Below are 20,427 nucleotides of genomic sequence, written 5' to 3'. Positions count from 1 at the left end.
GTAGCAGTGTGAGGTAGCAGAGTGAGGCGAGTAGCAGTGTGAGGTAGCAGAGTGAGGCGAGTAGCAGTGTGAGGTAGCAGAGTGAGGCGAGTAGCAGTGTGAGGTAGCAGAGTGAGGCGAGTAGCAGTGTGAGGTAGCAGAGTGAGGCGAGTAGCAGTGTGAGGTAGCAGTGAGGCGAGTAGCAGTGTGAGGTAGCAGAGTGAGGCGAGTAGCAGTGTAGCAGAGTAGCAGTGTGAGGCGAGTAGCAGTGTGAGGTAGCAGAGTGAGGCGAGTAGCAGTGTGAGGTAGCAGAGTGAGGCGAGTAGCAGTGTGAGGTAGCAGAGTGAGGCGAGTAGCAGTGTGAGGTAGCAGAGTGAGGCGAGTAGCAGTGTGAGGTAGCAGAGTGAGGCGAGTAGCAGTGTGAGGTAGCAGAGTGAGGCGAGTAGCAGTGTGAGGTAGCAGAGTGAGGCGAGTAGCAGTGTGAGGTAGCAGAGTGAGGCGAGTAGCAGAGTGAGGAGAGTAGCAGTGTGAGGTAGCAGTGAGGCGAGTAGCAGTGTGAGGTAGCAGAGTGAGGAGAGTAGCAGTGTGAGGTAGCAGTGAGGCGAGTAGCAGTGTGAGGTAGCAGTGAGGCGAGTAGCAGAGTGAGGAGAGTAGCAGTGTGAGGTAGCAGTGAGGAGAGTAGCAGTGTGAGGTAGCAGTGAGGCGAGTAGCAGTGTGAGGTAGCAGAGTGAGGAGAGTAGCAGTGTGAGGTAGCAGAGTGAGGAGAGTAGCAGTGTGAGGTAGCAGAGTGAGGCGAGTAGCAGTGTGAGGTAGCAGAGTGAGGCGAGTAGCAGTGTGAGGTAGCAGAGTGAGGCGAGTAGCAGTGTGAGGTAGCAGAGTGAGGAGAGTAGCAGTGTGAGGTAGCAGAGTGAGGCGAGTAGCAGTGTGAGGTAGCAGAGTGAGGCGAGTAGCCTCGTCTCACGTCAGTGTAAACTGTTGTAGCAAGTATAATGTTGGTAGACGGGAAAGTCTAAGAGATCTTCAGAGACTATTTATTTCAATGTTGTAGTGATAATTGCATCACCATCTTCAAGAATCATGTTCTGGAACATAACATGATAGTGCACAAGTATAATAATTGCATCACCATCTTCAAGAATCATGTTCTGGAACATAACATGATAGTGCACAAGTATAATAATTGCATCACCATCTTCAAGAATCATGTTCTGGAACATAACATGATAGTGCACAAGTATAATAATTGCATCACCATCTTCAAGAATCATGTTCTGGAACATGACATGATAGTACACAAACATATAATGTCACATTTCATTTACAGGAAGTTGTTTATAAATTTACAAGTGATAAATATATTAACATCTGACTGCTATTTTTCAGATATTGTTCTTCAACATTACTCCTATGTTTAACTTAATATTATACATGAAATACGATACACTGTCACACAAACATCAATGAGATAAATTTACCCAAAAATTGACACGATTAAAAATTTTCGTAAAGAGGACTAGAGATTCAAAATAAAAATTTCGAGGAAGATGTCTTGATGGTGGTGAAAATCTCTTGATCCAGGGAACTGGAGCTACCTGTCCCTTTCCTCGGATCATCTCTGACTGCCCTCACATTTCTCCAGAGCGGATTTAGCGCTCCCCCACGAAATAAAGCCATACAGTATTTAAGCTACGGTCTTATATAAGACCTCGTTCTCATAAAGAACGTTGGCTTTTCAACGTAATTGCTCGCGGTTCAAGTGGCAGCTTCTTTGGTCCACATCTGAAGGACCTGCGTTCGATTCCGGCACGTGTGGAAACGTTGGTCATGTTTCCTTGCACCTTCTGCCTCTGCTCACCTAGCAGTAAATAGGTACCTAGGTGTTAGCACACTTACGGGTGGCATCCAGGGGAAAGCATCAAAGCACCCTGATGGAGGCCCCCAGCTGGCGGAGGCTGCCTTAATCCGGCCCTGGAAATAAGGACAGGTTGTATATAGAGAGCTGCTTGTGACAGTTCTTTGTCAAGGCAGCTTATACCGAAGAACATTTTTTTTTTTTTTTTTTACAGAAATCAATTTTAGAGGCTAACTAAGAGCTGTTATCTCGCCTCAGCACATGTCAAAGGCCAGTCGTATCTAAGGTATATTTTCATCCCCTGCCCCCGACTAACACCCAGGTACCCACTTACTGCTAGGTGAACAGGGACAGCAGCTGTAAGCAAACATGCCCAACGTTTCCACTCGTGTCGGGAAACGAACCACGGACACTCACTATGTGAGCTGAGTGCGTTGCCAACCGAGCCACGGGTTACGTTCTGATATCAAGTATTAGTATTATAATCAAAACCAAGCGCTAAACCCACTAGGATCATACAGCACTGATTACAAGCACCCCTAACAAAAACAATCAAAATTAATTTAGAGATCTTAGAAGTTGTTTGCATTAATATGACAGATATTGCTTTTATAAAGGAAAATATAGGTCAGAGCTGTGGTCGTGCATCAGTGAGTCTTACTGACGTTACTAGTTTTGGATAAGGGGAGGCTTTGGTAGTTGAGTGAAGGTTGTGGTGGTTAGGGCAGGTGGTAGGTTATAGTGGTTAGGGCAGGTTATAGTGTTGTGGCTGGGACAGGTTTTAGTGGTTGTGGTGGTTAGGACAGGTTATAGTGGTTGTGGTGGTTAGGGCAGGTTATAGTGGTGGTAGATAAACAATAGGTAGTAGTAGTAGTAGTAGTAGCTGTCAGGGTAACTCAGATCTTGAGAGGCTGAGGTGAGTGCGGCAGTAACATGCGGTGTACGGCCTCAGGCTCAACACACACACTGCTGGAGTGTAGGTTAGCGCAGGTCAAGTGTCGCTCACATGGGCAGTGATCGAAGTACACCTGTGGGAGAGTTACACAGGTCAGGAGGTACACCCGTGGGAGTTACACAGGTCAGGAGGTACACCCGTGGGAGTTACACAGGTCAGGAGGTACACCCGTGGGAGAGTTACACCTCTGGCAACGGCCACTAACCAAGTGAGGGCTACAAATATGTGAAAGAAATGCTGCTGCTATGTACACTCAGTAATTTATTATTATTACAATCAAAGCTAAGCGCTAAACCCACAAGGGTCATACAGTACAGTCAGCAAAGAATTATGTACAACATTAAATTTGTAATTAATAAACTAAATGGATTTGTGTGGTGTGATATTCCGTGCATCAGATGGTTATACCTTCGGCCACACTTGTCTGTCACTGTTTCCGAATATTTTTAAGGGATAAGGAAGATGCTGGTCCTAGTGGCTCTTTTATTTCATTCTAAATATTAATGTAGACTGCATTCACCTCTTGGAAACACTTAGTCTGTTGAAGATTTAGAATTGAGAAAGTGAAGGAAGATGGAAGATACAGACTACAGTACAGACATCAACATACATTAACATGATGTAAACATACCCGATAACCCCCACCTACCATGATTCATTTAGCTCACCGCGACCCACTCTGATCTTCCTCCTGGCTTACCACAGCGGCAGTTCTCGCTATCCATCCAAACTCACTCAGCCTAAGAAAAACCCACCTGGTGGAGGACTACGACCCACCTACTGCAGCACGACTCTTCCCCTCCTTGTGTATTAAGAACCTCGTGACCCACCTCGTTCTCGACGTCAACAAGGAGAGCTGAAGCATCACAGGTCTGGCCCCGGGCCTTGTAAGGGAGGCAGTAGGTGTTAGTGGCCAACATGGGCCTCACACAGCACTCGTCCGGGCCACAGTCTGACCATGCCAGACACGTGTTCTTCGTCCGGGCTGCAAAAGGTACACACACGTGATAAAACACACGTCTCTGAGACTGGCAGATAGCTGCTGCATTTTTTTTCTAGGAATTTAGACATTTTTTTGTAGAATTTGGGTATTTTTTGAAGCACAGATATTTTTTAAAGAATTCATGCGGTTTTTTGAAGAATCTGGGTATTTTGGAAGAATTCCGTTTTTAAAAATCTGGTATTGTTTAATTCCGGTATTTTTAAAGGATTTCGGCATTTTATAACATCAACATTAGTATATGATGGTATTTTGGCGAAGAAAATTAAAAAAATCTTATATTTTTTTAAATCTGGCATTTTTGGGGAATTAGCAATGAGAAATTCAGATGTTGTGGAGTGAGAAGTGACACAGGTGAGATAGGTGGCACAGGTGAAACAGACGCCACAGGCGACACAGGTAATATACATCACATAGTTAAGACAGGTGACACATGTAGGATACATGACACAGGTAAGATACGTCACAGGTGACATGTGGCATACATGACACATAAGATACGTCACACAGGTGACACGTGTAGGATAGATGACACAGGTAAGATACGTCACAGGTGACATGTGGCATACATGACACATAAGATACGTCACACAGGTGACGTGTAGAATACATGACACAGGTAAGATGCGTCACAGGTGACACATGTGGGATACATGACAGATACGTCATACAGGTGACACGTGTAGAATACATGACACAGGTAAGATACGTCACACAGGTGACTTACCATTAACCCACCAACTGGGTATCATCCTGTTGGCAACACGAGAGGGTATAGCGAGGCTGCTGCCCACTACCATCATTAGCAACACCACACTCACTGAGGTCGTCTTCCTCTCACTTGACACCATCTCGTTGCCTCGACCTGACAACACCGCACACTATCTTATACCACACACTGTATCTGACAACAACACATATTGTACCTGGCAACACACACTGTACCTGACAGTAACACACACACTGTACCTGGCAACACTACTCACTGTACCTGACAGTAACACACACTGTACCTGGCAACACTACTCACTGTACCTGACAGCAACACACACACTGTACCTGACAGCAACACACACTGTACCTGACAGTAACACACACACTGTACCTGGCAACACTACTCACTGTACCTGACAGCAACACACACACTGTACCTGACAGTAACACACACTGTACCTGGCAACACTACTCACTGTACCTGACAGCAACACACACACTGTACCTGACAACACTACGCACTGTACCTGACAGTAACACACACTGTACCTGGCAACACTACTCACTGTACCTGACAGTAACACACACTGTACCTGACAGTAACACACACTGTACCTGACAGCAACACACACTGTACCTGACAGTAACACACTGTACCTGGCAACACTACTCACTGTACCTGACAGTAACACACACTGTACCTGGCAACACTACTCACTGTACCTGACAGCAACACACACTGTACCTGACAGTAACACACACTGTACCTGGCAACACTACTCACTGTACCTGACAGCAACACACACTGTACCTGACAGCAACACACACTGTACCTGACAGTAACACACACTGTACCTGGCAACACTACTCACTGTACCTGACAGCAACACACACTGTACCTGACAGCAACACACACTGTACCTGACAGTAACACACACTGTACCTGGCAACACTACTCACTGTACCTGACAGCAACACACACTGTACCTGACAGCAACACACACTGTACCTGACAGTAACACACACTGTACCTGGCAACACTACTCACTGTACCTGACAGCAACACACACTGTACCTGACAGTAACACACACTGTACCTGGCAACACTACTCACTGTACCTGACAGTAACACACACTGTACCTGACAACAACACACACTGTACCTGACAGTAACACACACTGTACCTGACAGTAACACACACTGTACCTGGCAACACTACTCACTGTACCTGACAGCAACACACACTGTACCTGACAACACTACTCACTGTACCTGACAGTAACACACACTGTACCTGGCAACACTACTCACTGTACCTGACAGCAACACACACTGTACCTGACAGCAACACACACTGTACCTGACAGCAACACACACTACCTGACAGTAACACACACTGTACCTGGCAACACTACTCACTGTACCTGACAGCAACACACACTGTACCTGACAACACTACTCACTGTACGTGACAGTAACACACACTGTACCTGACAACACTACTCACTGTACCTGACAGTAACACACACTGTACCTGACAACACTACTCACTGTACCTGACAGTAACACACACTGTACCTGACAACACTACTCACTGTACCTGACAGTAACACACACTGTACCTGACAACACTACTCACTGTACCTGACAGTAACACACACTGTACCTGGCAATACTACTCACTGTACCTGACAGTAACACACACTGTACCTGACAACACTACTCACTGTACCTGACAGTAACACACACTGTACCTGGCAACACTACTCACTGTACCTGACAGTAACACACACTGTACCTGACAACACTACTCACTGTACCTGACAGTAACACACACTGTACCTGGCAACACTACTCACTGTACCTGACAGCAACACACACTGTACCTGACAGCAACACACACTGTACCTGACAGCAACACACACTGTACCTGACAGTAACACACACTGTACCTGACAACACTACTCACTGTACCTGACAGTAACACACACTGTACCTGACAACACTACTCACTGTACCTGACAGTAACACACACTGTACCTGACAGTAACACACACTGTACCTGGCAACACTACTCACTGTACCTGACAGTAACACACACTGTACCTGGCAACACTACTCACTGTACCTGACAGCAACACACACACTGTACCTGACAGTAACACACACACTGTACCTGACAGTAACACACACACTGTACCTGACAGTAACACACACACTGTACCTGACAACACTACTCACTGTACCTGACAGTAACACACACACTGTACCTGACAGTAACACACACTGTACCTGACAACACTACGCACTGTACCTGACAGCAACACACACTGTACCTGACAACACTACTCACTGTACCTGACAGTAACACACACACTGTACCTGACAGCAACACACACTGTACCTGACAGTAACACACACACTGTACCTGACAGCAACACACACTGTACCTGACAGTAACACACACACTGTACCTGACAGCAACACACACTGTACCTGACAGTAACACACTCACTGTACCTGACAGCAACACACACTGTACCTGACAGCAACATACACTGTACCTGACAGTAACACACACACTGTACCTGACAGCAACACACACTGTACCTGACAGTAACACACACACTGTACCTGACAGCAACACACACTGTACCTGACAGTAACACACTCACTGTACCTAACAGTAACACACACACTGTACCTGACAGCAACACACACTGTACCTGACAGTAACACACACACTGTACCTGACAACACTACTCACTGTACCTGACAGCAACACACACACTGTACCTGACAGTAACACACACTGTACCTGACAACACTACGCACTGTACCTGACAGCAACACACACTGTACCTGACAACACTACTCACTGTACCTGACAGTAACACACACTGTACCTGGCAACACTACTCACTGTACCTGACAGCAACACATACACTGTACCTGACAGTAACACACACACTGTACCTGACAGTAACACACACTGTACCTGACAACACTACTCACTGTACCTGACAGCAACACACACTGTACCTGACAGCAACACACACTGTACCTGACAACACTACGCACTGTACCTGACAGCAACACACACTGTACCTGACAACACTACGCACTGTACCTGACAGCAACACACACTGTACCTGACAGCAACACACACTGTACCTGACAACACTACTCACTGTACCTGACAGCAACACACACTGTACCTGACAACAACACACACTGTACCTGACAACAACACACACTGTACCTGACAACAACACACACTGTACCTGACAACAACACACACTGTACCTGACAACAACACACACACTGTACCTGACAACAACACACACTGTACCTGACAACAACACACACTGTACCTGACAACAACAACACACACTGTACCTGACAACAACACACACTGTACCTGACAACAACAACACACACTGTACCTGACAACAACAACACACACTGTACCTGACAACAACACACACTGTACCTGACAGCAACACACACACTGTACCTGACAACAACACACACTGTACCTGACAACAACACACACTGTACCTGACAGCAACACACACTGTACCTGACAGCAACACACACTGTACCTGACAACAACACACACTGTACCTGACAGCAACACACACTGTACCTGACAACAACACACACTGTACCTGACAACAACACACACTGTACCTGACAACAACACACACTGTACCTGACAACAACACACACTGTACCTGACAACAACACACACTGTACCTGACAACAACACACACTGTACCTGACAACAACACACTGTACCTGACAACAACACACACTGTACCTGACAACAACAACACACTGTACCTGACAACAACACACACTGTACCTGACAACAACACACACTGTACCTGACAACAACAACACACTGTACCTGACAACAACACACACTGTACCTGACAACAACACACTGTACCTGACAACAACACACACTGTACCTGACAGCAACACACACTGTACCTGACAACAACACACACTGTACCTGACAGCAACACACACTGTACCTGACAGCAACACACACTGTACCTGACAACAACACACACTGTACCTGACAACAACACACACTGTACCTGACAACAACACACACTGTACCTGACAACAACAACACACTGTACCTGACAACAACACACACTGTACCTGACAACAACACACACTGTACCTGACAACAACACACACTGTACCTGACAGCAACACACACTGTACCTGACAACAACACACACTGTACCTGACAACAACACACACTGTACCTGACAACAACACACACTGTACCTGACAACAACAACACACTGTACCTGACAACAACACACACTGTACCTGACAACAACACACACTGTACCTGACAACAACACACTGTACCTGACAACAACACACACTGTACCTGACAACAACACACTGTACCTGACAACAACACACACTGTACCTGACAACAACACACACTGTACCTGACAACAACACACACTGTACCTGACAACAACACACACACTGTACCTGACAACAACAACACACTGTACCTGACAACAACACACACACTGTACCTGACAACAACAACACACTGCCCACATTCACGTGTTAGAACTTCAACACACACACTAATTTAATAATGCTACAAAAACATAACCAAGAAATGCTGTGCACAATACAGGATTTTCATTATTTTTAATACGTTTGTGTTATAATATTAGTATTTCTACCTTAAATATCAAAACTCTATTTGTTGAATTGATCCTTACTTCGTTATTCCAGAATTTGAATATGTCGGAAGTTAATTTCAGCTAAATTGTCTGTGCCTTATTTAAGGGATAAAAGCCTACTAAAAATTGTGCTGGAATCTATATTCCTCGATACTAGTTAGTCTTGTTAATAGGCTTTAAATCCTGTCAACTACACTGGGGTCATTAAGGCTGCCTCTTCACCACTAGTCAAGAATACTTTAACCCCTGAAAGAAAAAATGGTTATATTATAACCTTAATTTTTAAAGGGGTGGACCTGTAAGCCAGTTGAAGGCCTCGGTTAGATGACCAAAAGCTCCAGCTACGGGTCATCATATGACTAAGACCCGCGTCAGGAAACACTTGTCCTTTTTCCTGACAAACTCTACCTAACCTAACCTTTAACCCCTGTCGTAATAATTGCAGTACTCGTAACATATAAACACTAAGAAGCACACATCTCATAGTGTACATATCCTGCTGTGGGTTGCTCTTATGACACAATTCGTTCTATATATAAGAGGACTAACTGTGTATCATGCAGACGAAATATAAGAGAACTCACCCGAGTTGTAGTAACGCAGATAATGTCGTGTCGACGACTGAAACGAAGATGTTTTCCTGTGGTATTTATACCTCCCACGTTATGACGTCACAAAGCTCTTGACAAATCAAAGAAGTATTGTCAGTGTAGCGGCCTCTGGTAGAAGGAGCTCAGCTCGTCCTCCAGAGTCGTTAAGGAACTATTCACAAGACTTAAAATTTCTTCTTTTCATGGTACCAAATATCTTAGTAAATTCTGATGGGTAAAAATCAAAATTTTTCACATTTTACTTATGCAGCACTTCCCACATATTTGATGACATGTTACATGAATCCTCGAGTGCTGAGAACCAGCGTGGAGCCTGCACCTCGTTACTCCAGGTTATGTGCTGACTGACTGGTCGTAGAGCTAAGGAATGTTATAAAGTTAGGCTGGAGTAGAGAAGAGTCAGGTAGATCATGATCACCAAGTACTCTCTGGCACTTGAGGTTCCTAAACCTGTATTCCCTGGAACGCAGGAGGGAGAGATACATGATTATAAACACCTGGAAAATCCTAGAGGGACTAGTACCGAACTTGCACACGAAAATCACTCACTACGAAAGCAAAAGACTTGGCAGACGATGCACCATCCCCCCAATGAAAAGCAGGGGTGTCACTAGCACGTTAAGAGACCATACAATAAGTGTCAGGGGCCCGAGACTGTTCAACTGCCTCCCAGCACACATAAGGGGGATTACCAACAGACCCCTGGCAGTCTTCAAGCTGGCACTGGACAAGCACCTAAAGTCAGTTCCTGATCAGCCGGGCTGTGGCTCGTACGTTGGTTTGCGTGCAGCCAGCAGCAACAGCCTGGTTGATCAGGCTCTGATCCACCAGGAGGCCTGGTCACAGACCGGGCCGCGGGGGCGTTGACCCCCGGAACTCTCTCCAGGTAAACTCCAGGCACTAACAATTTTACCTGGAGTCTACCCGGAGACTATTTTGGGGGTCACCGCCCCCGCGGCGTGGTCCTAGATCAGGCTTCCCAGTTGCTGGCTTCGTCGGCCAGGCTGTTGATACCCGCCGTCCGCAGTCTAACGTAGGCACCACAGCTCGGCTGATAAGGAACTGATTTGAGGAGCTTTTCAAGATCTCTCTTGAAGACAGCCAGAGATTTGTTAGTAATTCCCCTTATGTACGATGGGAGGGTGTTGAACAGTCTTGGTCCCCTTACATTTAGTGAGCTGTCTCTTGGTGTATTTATAGTTGCACTTAATGTACTTATTATTGGAGGTATGTTGCGGCGTCTGCCAGATCTCTTAATATCATACAGAGCTTTGGGTTTAATCCTTCCAGAATTTTCCAGGTATGGATTATGATGCATCTTTCTCGCCAATGTTTCATGGAGTACAGTTGATGGATTTCGAGCGTCCCAATAGGAATATTAAGAAATATACTTTGGAAGGCTTGTTAATAGGTAGAATGGTGCTAGATGAAGAGGTAGTCAAGACAATTCTGCATCTGGATTCAAAACTACAGTAGATATTACAGCAGCAGGCAAGAGGCTAGGAACCCACTACATCATCTGACTAATGGTTTAGTTGCCGGGCCAGGAGCTGGAGTACGAGGGCGCGAGCCCACACACACACACACACACACACACACACACACACACACACACACACACACACACACACACACAGTTGCTCATAAATCTGCGGGTCGATGTCATCTCAGAGGACTGTTATATCCTCTACTTGACCCACAACACTCCAGCCTAAAGGAACTGTCCCCCTCCCCTGTCCTTCCTATTCTTCCCTCCCACATGCTCTCGTTTTTTACATCTACCTCCACATCTTTCCCCCAATACTCTTTTCTTTCTCTTCCCCCTCCCCTCTTTCTTTCTCTTCCCCCTCCCCCTTTCTTTCTCTTCCCCCTCCCCTCTTTCTTTCTCTTCCCCCTCCCCTCTTTCTTTCTCTTCCCCCTCCCCTCTTTCACTCCTTATCTGAATTCAGACATTTATTTACCTCATGTACACAAGTTATGTAATTCATCCTGTGCGATCAAATATAACAGGTAAACACATATAGCTTTAGTTCCCACAGTGTAATTATCACATAGAATAAGGTACCATCACACACACTGCAGATGCACCCAAATTCGTTACAAAAATGACCTCTTCCCCGGGCCTCCTTGTTATTAAACGTGATCACCCTTCCATCTTGACTCTTCTGATCAGCCAGACTGTAGTGCTTACGTCACGCAAGCATCATCAGAGAAGGAAATGTATTTATTTATCAGGGAAGAAAAGATATATTTTACTTATAAGGAACATATGCAACAGTTAGGTATCTTTATTTCGAAACGTTTCGCCTACACAGTAGGCTTCTTCAGTCGAGTACAGAAAAGTTGATAGAAGCAGAAGATACTTGAAGACGATGTAATCAGTCCATCACCCTTAAAGTTTTGAGGTGGTCAGTCCCTCTACTCCAGACTGAGGGACTGACCACCTCAAAACTTCAAGGGTGATGGACTGATTACATCGTCTTCAAGTCTCTTCTGCTTCTATCAACTTTTCTGTACTCGACTGAAGAAGCCTACTGTGTAAGCGAAACGTTTCGAAATAAAGATACCTAACTGTTGCACATGTGTCTTACCTAACAACCTGTCGGTATTTTATACCATTTGAATGTTCACTTATAAGGAAATTGGGAATATTTCTCGTGACGTGAATTTTACTGGTGCAATGACCACGTTAAATTGTATATCATATACATTGCATCAAGACTGGCTGACCGGGTCATGAAGCAAGTGACCTGGTCTGAGACCCGAGCCGCAGGGACGATGGTCCTTGCAACAATCAATATGTATTAAACATGCAATAACATCCTTTAATAACACGTTTCATCATGATTCATTGTTTCAAATATCTTAGTGAAAGTCATTAATTTCGTTAAACAAGAATTACTTCTTGTGAGGTCGTGTTTACATTCAGCTTCAGATCAAGGTGATGCGGATGTAACTCCAAGCTAAAGACTGTCCTCATTTGTTTTTCCAAACAATTATTTACGTTTGCAAGTCAATATTACCAGAGATAGAGACTATAAAGGATTATAATATCCCCGCCAAGAACTCATTCAAAGTCGAAAATAATGCTAGACAATTATGACGATACAAAATTTGCTAGTTATTTACCTAATTGTAAAGAAAGATTTGGAGAGTAAGTAGAATGATTCTGATAACAGACATTTACATGGCTTCAGATCCACCCACAAACAATGATGGAATATCTTACAACCAACTGAGCGAAGATCAGACCTCTCCAACACGAGTGTCCTCAAAGATTTGTTAAGTTATACCATGAATTAAGGAAAGATCCTGGACTTCACCTTACGAAACCAGACAAAGTAAATGCGATAGTTATTATGTACAAGGCAAATGACAGAAGAAAAATAAACATGATATTAGGAGACAGGGAAACTCAAGTGCCTCTTAATGCAGTGTTGTGACATATTCCTCTCGATGGGGATTATTATTATATTCATGGGAAAGTGCTAAACCCCATATGGGTCATACAGCACCTGGGTAATGGGAGGTAATCAGTTTTAATCCATGGAAACAGATGGTAGCTCTAATTCCTCGGTTAAAGAGCCTTTCATCAACATTAAGACACCTTTCCGAGGAAAGTCGACTTTCGTTGACTCCTGGTCAGTTGTTGTCATTATTCTTGGAAATATGATAAGTGTAACAGCTGTTTTAACGTGATTTAAACTTAGATGATTTAACCTTCATATCATAATATGTTCCTCGCTACTGAGTAAATTAACTGAAGCAAAATTAAAATTCACTCTTTGAGTATCCACCTTTAAATCAACAAGTTAAATTCCTGTATAAAGTAGCGTCTGCAGTCGCTACAGTGCCTGTATTGCGTTACCATAGCAACCTGAGAGCCAACAGTGAGTGCATATATACAGATTTAATAATTCAAGGTAATGAAAGTCATTCGTATGTCTCAGTCTTTGTTTTGCACTAACAAGCGTAGAAACGCGGCAGGTAGTGAACGCTACCTGGACCCACCACACCCTATACAGGTGCACCAATGATCAACGTTACACTCCTAGACAACGACCACCTTCTGCTGGTGCGACAAATAAAATATTGTTCCTAGTACTACTGTGGATGATGTTTCTTGAAGTCTTGCAGGAATCTGAGCCTAGTTTCCACCAGTTTTAACCCAGGCTGAACTTGTGTAACCTACTGTAATTGAAAATCAACTTTAGTGGTATGGAGGGGGAGTTTCAGAGTGGCTAACTTCACTTTCTGTCCTCGGTCAATACTGTAGTTTTGCCCCGTCACTGGCACCCTGTTGGCGGACATTAGAGTGTTGTAAGGTGGAGGTGAAGACGCTGTTAGACAGAGGTTCACAACCTCAAGATGACAGAGGGCTTTATGTATTTGTTGTTGAGATGCTACTGTACCTGGCGACTGTGGGTCCAACACAAGTCGCTCTCGGGTCTTGCTTCTCGGTTGGTCTCTGCAGTACCTGGCAGGCCTAAACTTCATGATAAAACGGAAATAAAACGTTAAAAAAACATCCCATGAGGAGAGAGAATTGGGAAAATGAAAAATTGAGAAATAAGACAGAAATGTGAAAGGAAGAAAAATTTGAGGTTGGCGGGGGGGGGGGGGGCTATTTAAAGAAAGACAGCTCTCACTGAAAAACTAAATTTAAACTTCAGAATGCCGAACTTGCCCAGAAAGTCTTCTTCATTCTCTTGTGCTAGAATTTTAGTGTTGCTAAGATGACGATACGTAGTCTTGTATATACTGCGAGGTTCTCCAACTTACATGATAGATCATCTAGAATATATAAATGGTCTTGAACCCATATATGGTTTGTGTGGTAAGAGCAGTCTCGTAGTGGGTAGTGGTCGTTACGGGTGGTCAGAAATGGTCCTGGAAGTGGTTTCTAGACCTTCGTCTAGTCAGAATTAGGCCTTGGAGTAGCCTTCAGCAGGTCTAGGTCCCTGAAGCACCCAGAAGTGGTCCCTGAGGTGGCCAAAATTACTCCAGATGTCCTGGAAGCGTTCACAACCTCCAAAAGAGGTCTTGAAGTTGATCCTTGAGAGTGGCTGGTCGTCAAAGGTCTGCCTCGAGTGGAATAAGAGAAGATGAAGGAAGTGGGGAAGAAGGAGGAGTAAGAAGAGGAAGAGGAGAATCAATGATTCTCACTCGGGAGAGGAATGTTCATGGTGGCTAAGCGTCGGTAGTCTATCTCAAGGGTTCGAAGGTCGACACATTGAGACTTGGACTTGTTGCTGAGAGAGGCGCACATCAGGTCGTACTGGCACGGACAGTCGCTGAAGTACACCTGGAATGGCGATGAGATACACGAGACGGCTTTAATCAGAGCACAAGGAAGTGCAAGTCGCAAAAACTAAATATTGGAAGGAAAACGTATCTTATCTGCTTATCGTCAATGAATATCATGGCCATCTTTTATAGACGTAGTATCAATATGATTTAAATTGACTTAGATCCAATCTCCGGTACCTCAAACTTTGGCACTGTTATATCCGCCTCACAATAAGAATAACTATTTTTCCTTAATCCAGCTTACCCTTCCCTAATTTAGCTCCTCATAAGGAGATAAGTAAGACACATGTACAACAGTTAGGTATCTTTATTCCGAAATGTTTCATTTACACAGTAGGCGAAGGAGCCTACTGTGTAGGCGAAACATTTCGGAATAAAGATAACTAACTGTTGCACATGTGATTACTTATCAACTTGTCAGTATTGCATACCGTTATCATATTCACTCCTCATAAAGAAACATACCTGTTTGGAGAAGTCCAGCATGAGGGGCGAGGAGTCACAGACCTGGCCTCGGGTCCGGAGGGGCATGCAGTAGGCCTTGGAGGAGAGCATAGGCCTAGCACAGCATTCCCCTGGCTCACAGTCAGATTCTGACCAACACACGTTCTTGACTGGTCACACATACCCCGTACAACAACCAGGTTCGTGTGATGTTTAGTAAGGCGTTAGCGTAGTTTTGTTGTGGTTTTGATGGGCCAGAAAAAGGTTTAGTTACGATCTAGTAGGGATTAGTTATAGTTTAACTAGACAAAAGTGAGGTTTAGCAATGTCTTAACTAGTGAGGAAGGATACAAGTAGTAGTAAATGTTTATACTGGAACAACATCTCAGTGTATGTACACAAAGATACACACTTCTCAGTATATAGACATTGACAGATACCCTTCTCAGTGTATATACACTGTTAGATACACACCTGTTTATATACACTGACATACACAACTCTATATACAAAGATACATACCACTCTGATTATACACACGATACACACCTTTGTGTATATATACTGACATATACACACCTCTCAGTGTATATACACTGACAGAGACACACCTCTCAGTGTATATACACTGACAGAGACACACCTCTCAGTGTATATACACTGACAGATGCACACCTCTCAGTGTATATACACTGACAGATACACACCTCTCAGTGTATATACACTGACAGATACACACCTCTCAGTGTATATACACTGACAGATACACACCTCTCAGTGTATATACACTGACAGATACACACCTCTCAGTGTATATACACTGACAGATGCACACCTCTCAGTGTATATACACTGACAGATACACACCTCTCAGTGTATATACACTGACAGATACACACCTCTCAGTGTATATACACTGACAGATACACACCTCTCAGTGTATATACACTGACAGATGCACACCTCTCAGTGTATATACACTGACAGATGCACACCTCTCAGTGTATATACACTGACAGATACACACCTCTCAGTGTATATACACTGACAGATTCACCCCTCTCAGTGTATATACACTGACAGATACACACCTCTCAGTGTATATACACTGACAGATACACACCTCTCAGTGTATATACACTGACAGATACACACCTCTCAGTGTATATACACTGACAGATACACACCTCTCAGTGTATATACACTGACAGATACACACCTCTCAGTGTATATACACTGACAGATGCACACCTCTCAGTGTATATACACTGACAGATACACACCTCTCAGTGTATATACACTGACAGATACACACCTCTCAGTGTATATACACTGACAGATACACACCTCTCAGTGTATATACACTGACAGATACACACCTCTCAGTGTATATACACTGACAGATACACACCTCTCAGTGTATATACACTGACAGATGCACACCTCTCAGTGTATATACACTGACAGATGCACACCTCTCAGTGTATATACACTGACAGATACACACCTCTCAGTGTATATACACTGACAGATGCACACCTCTCAGTGTATATACACTGACAGATACACACCTCTCAGTGTATATACACTGACAGATACACACCTCTCAGTGTATATACACTGACAGATGCACACCTCTCAATGTATATACACTGACAGATGCACACCTCTCAGTGTATATACAGAAATATATACCTCTTGTAGAATCATTTCACGCAATAATACAGTTTGTGTATGTTAGCTGTTAATTTTGACCATAAATAAAATAATGTTGGTTGCTTACCCATGGACCACCAGCTGGGGATCATCCTGTTAGCTACACGCTTGGGTACAGCGTGTAGAGGAGCGGCTACAGCAGCTACAACTAACACTAGCAGCAACATACATCCACCACGCTGAAAGTAACACTGCGTTACAACCACGTCAAGGTGAGGTAACACTAAGTCACAATTACTACAACACAACAACCACACGTCACTGAAGGTAACACCACGTCACAACCACTACAACACAACAACCACACGTCACTGAAGGTAACACCACGTCACAACCACTACAACACAACAACCACACGTCACTGAAGGTAACACCACGTCACAACCACTACAACACAACAACCACACGTCACTGAAGGTAACACCACGTCACAACCACTACAACACAACAACCACACGTCACTGAAGGTAACACCACGTCACAACCACTACAACACAACAACCACACGTCACAGTGAAGGTAACACCACGTCACAACCACTACAACACAACCACACGTCACAGTGGAAATAACACCAAGTCATAACCACTACAACACAACCACACGTCACAGTGAAGGTAACACCACGTCACAACCACTACAACACAACAGCCACACGTCACAGTGACGGTAACACCACGTCACAACCACTACAACCACACGTCACAGTGAAGGTAACACCACGTCACAACCACTACAACACAACAGCCACACGTCACAGTGACGGTAACACCACGTCACAACCACTACAACACAACCACACGTCACAGTGAAGGTAACACCACGTCACAACCACTACAACACAACAGCCACACGTCATAGTGGAGATAACACCACGTCACAACCACTACAACACAACAGCCACACGTCATAGTGGAGATAACACCACGTCACAACCACTACAACACAACAGCCACACGTCATAGTGGAGATAACACCACGTCACAACCACTACAACACAACAGCCACACGTCATAGTGGAGATAACACCACGTCACAACCACTACAACACAACAACCACACGTCATCTTAAACCGAAATTTAAGGTGACTGAACGAGAATAAAACTGGACACAATGTTACCCAGAAAAATGGTCGGTCAGCTCTGCTCGCCATCGTCATCAGATTAAGAGGCTACGTCACTACAGATTTTGGAAGCTATACGAGCCATTCCAGGACGCTGAGAATGTGATTAATAATTTTGGTCATAAGGCACGTGAACATGTTAATTGTTCAGAGAATATGACCCAAGTTTCCGTATATAAAGGGTGAATATTTGAAGCCGCCTTGAGTTAGCAGCGAAAGAAAAATGAAAAGTTGAAGGAAAAACAAAGAAGAAAAATTCTGGTACTCTCTTATAGGTCCTACTTCAGTGATACCTGATACAATCCTGAAGACACTAGACGAAGTGAAGAGGAAGTCTGAGGTAATCAGTCCCACAGGACCCACACCAAAAGGTTTGTAAATAAAGATAGCGAAATGTCTCGCATGTCCTTAAACAAAGAATTATTTAATAACACCAGCAATATGCATGCCACGCTGGACACTACAGACAAACAGTACCATTAACTGGAACAGTCTTTCCCAAGGTATATCAGAATACACACACACAACACACACGCACACGCACACACACACACACACACAACAAACAACCACACACACCCACCCACACACACACAACACACACGCACACACACACACACACACACACAACACACACACACACACACAAAAACAAACACACACACACACACACACACACACACACACACATACACACACACACACACACACACACACACACACACACACACACACACACACACACACACACACACACGCACACACAGAAGGGCAAAGAAGACCGCAGACGGAGTATAGGCTAGGTGGTCAAAGACTGCAAACCTCGCTCAAGGAGAAAGATCTTGGGGTGAGTATAACACCTGGAGGTTACCTGGAGGTTATTCCGGGGATCAACGCCCCCGCGGCCCGGTCCATGACCAGGCCTCCCGATGGATCAGGGCCTGATCAACTAGGCTGTTACTGCTGGCCGCACGCAGTCCGACGTACGAGCCACAGCCCGGCTGATCCGGCACTGACTTTAGGTATCTGTCCAGCTCTCTCTTGAAGGCAGCCAGGGGTTTATTGGCAATTCCCCTAATGCTTGATGGGAGGCTGTTCAACAGTTTTGGGCCCCGGACACTTATGGTGTTTTCTCTTAGTGTACCAATGGCGCCCCTACTTTTTATTGGCGGCATTTTGCATCGCCTGCCCAGTCTTTTACTTTCGTAGGGAGTGATTTCTGTGTGCAGATTTGGGACCATTCCTTCCAAGATTTTCCAAGTGTAGATTATGATATATCTCTCCCTCCTGCGTTCCAACGAGTACAAGTCAAGTGCTTCCAAGCGTTCCCAGTAGTTAAGGTGCTTGACAGAACTTATACGTGCAGTAAAGGATCTCTGTACACTCTCTAGATCTGCGATTTCACCTGCTTTGTATGGAGATGTTAATGTACAGCAGTATTCCAGCCTAGAGAGAACAAGTGATTTGAAAAGGATCATCATGGGCTTGGCATCTCTCGTTTTGAAAGTTCTCATTATCCATCCTATCATTTTCTTTGCACGTGCGATCGTGGCACTGTTGTGATCCTTGAAAGTGAGATCCTCAGACATTACTACTCCCAGGTCCCTTACATTATTTTTCCGCTCTATTGTATGGCCGGAGTCAGTAGTATACTCTGTTCTAGTTATTATCTCCTCCAGTTTTCCATAACGGAGTAGTTGGAATTTGTCCTCATTGAACATCATATTGTTTACCGTTGCCCACTGGAAAACTTTGTTTATATCTTCTTGGAGGTTAACCGCGTCCTCAGCAGATGACAGCCTCATGCAGATCCTAGTATCATCTGCAAAGGATGATACGGTGCTGTGGTGTATATCTCTGTTTATGTCTGATATGAGGATAAGGAATAAGATGGGGGCGAGTACTGTGCCTTGTGGAACAGAGCTCTTCACTATGGCAGCCTCCGATTTAACTCTGTTGACCACTACTCTTTGTGTTCGATTTGTTAGGAA

General features: G+C 44.5%; 2 protein-coding genes across 2 annotated transcripts in view; both read right to left on the bottom strand.

Moving 5' to 3' along the window:
- Window positions 1-863: 863 nt before the first annotated feature.
- Window positions 864-10,034, bottom strand: LOC128701308 (uncharacterized). The gene is made up of 4 exons (XM_053794967.2): window positions 9,816-10,034; window positions 4,514-4,651; window positions 3,617-3,771; window positions 864-2,859 (listed from the first exon to the last, which is right to left on the bottom strand). The coding sequence occupies exons 2-4, from the start codon at window positions 4,635-4,637 to the stop codon at window positions 2,728-2,730; spliced, it is 411 nt and encodes a 136-aa protein (XP_053650942.2). The 5' UTR covers window positions 4,638-4,651; window positions 9,816-10,034; the 3' UTR covers window positions 864-2,727.
- Window positions 10,035-13,782: 3,748 nt separating this feature from the next.
- Window positions 13,783-20,427, bottom strand: part of LOC128701309 (uncharacterized) — a 9,278-nt gene continuing 2,633 nt past the window's right edge. Inside the window, exons 2-4 of the mRNA XM_053794968.2 lie at window positions 17,380-17,491; window positions 15,618-15,766; window positions 13,783-15,147 (exon numbers count right to left, since the gene is read on the bottom strand). Coding sequence (XP_053650943.1) covers window positions 14,995-15,147; window positions 15,618-15,766; window positions 17,380-17,491 — 414 coding nt within the window. The 3' untranslated portion in view covers window positions 13,783-14,994. The remainder of the gene's footprint in view (window positions 15,148-15,617; window positions 15,767-17,379; window positions 17,492-20,427) is intronic.

Source organism: Cherax quadricarinatus, chromosome 72, assembly GCF_038502225.1.
Source record: "Cherax quadricarinatus isolate ZL_2023a chromosome 72, ASM3850222v1, whole genome shotgun sequence".
NCBI lineage: Eukaryota > Metazoa > Arthropoda > Malacostraca > Decapoda > Parastacidae > Cherax > Cherax quadricarinatus.
Note: the sequence above shows the minus strand (reverse complement) of the source record. Positions and strands in the feature narration are given on the sequence as shown.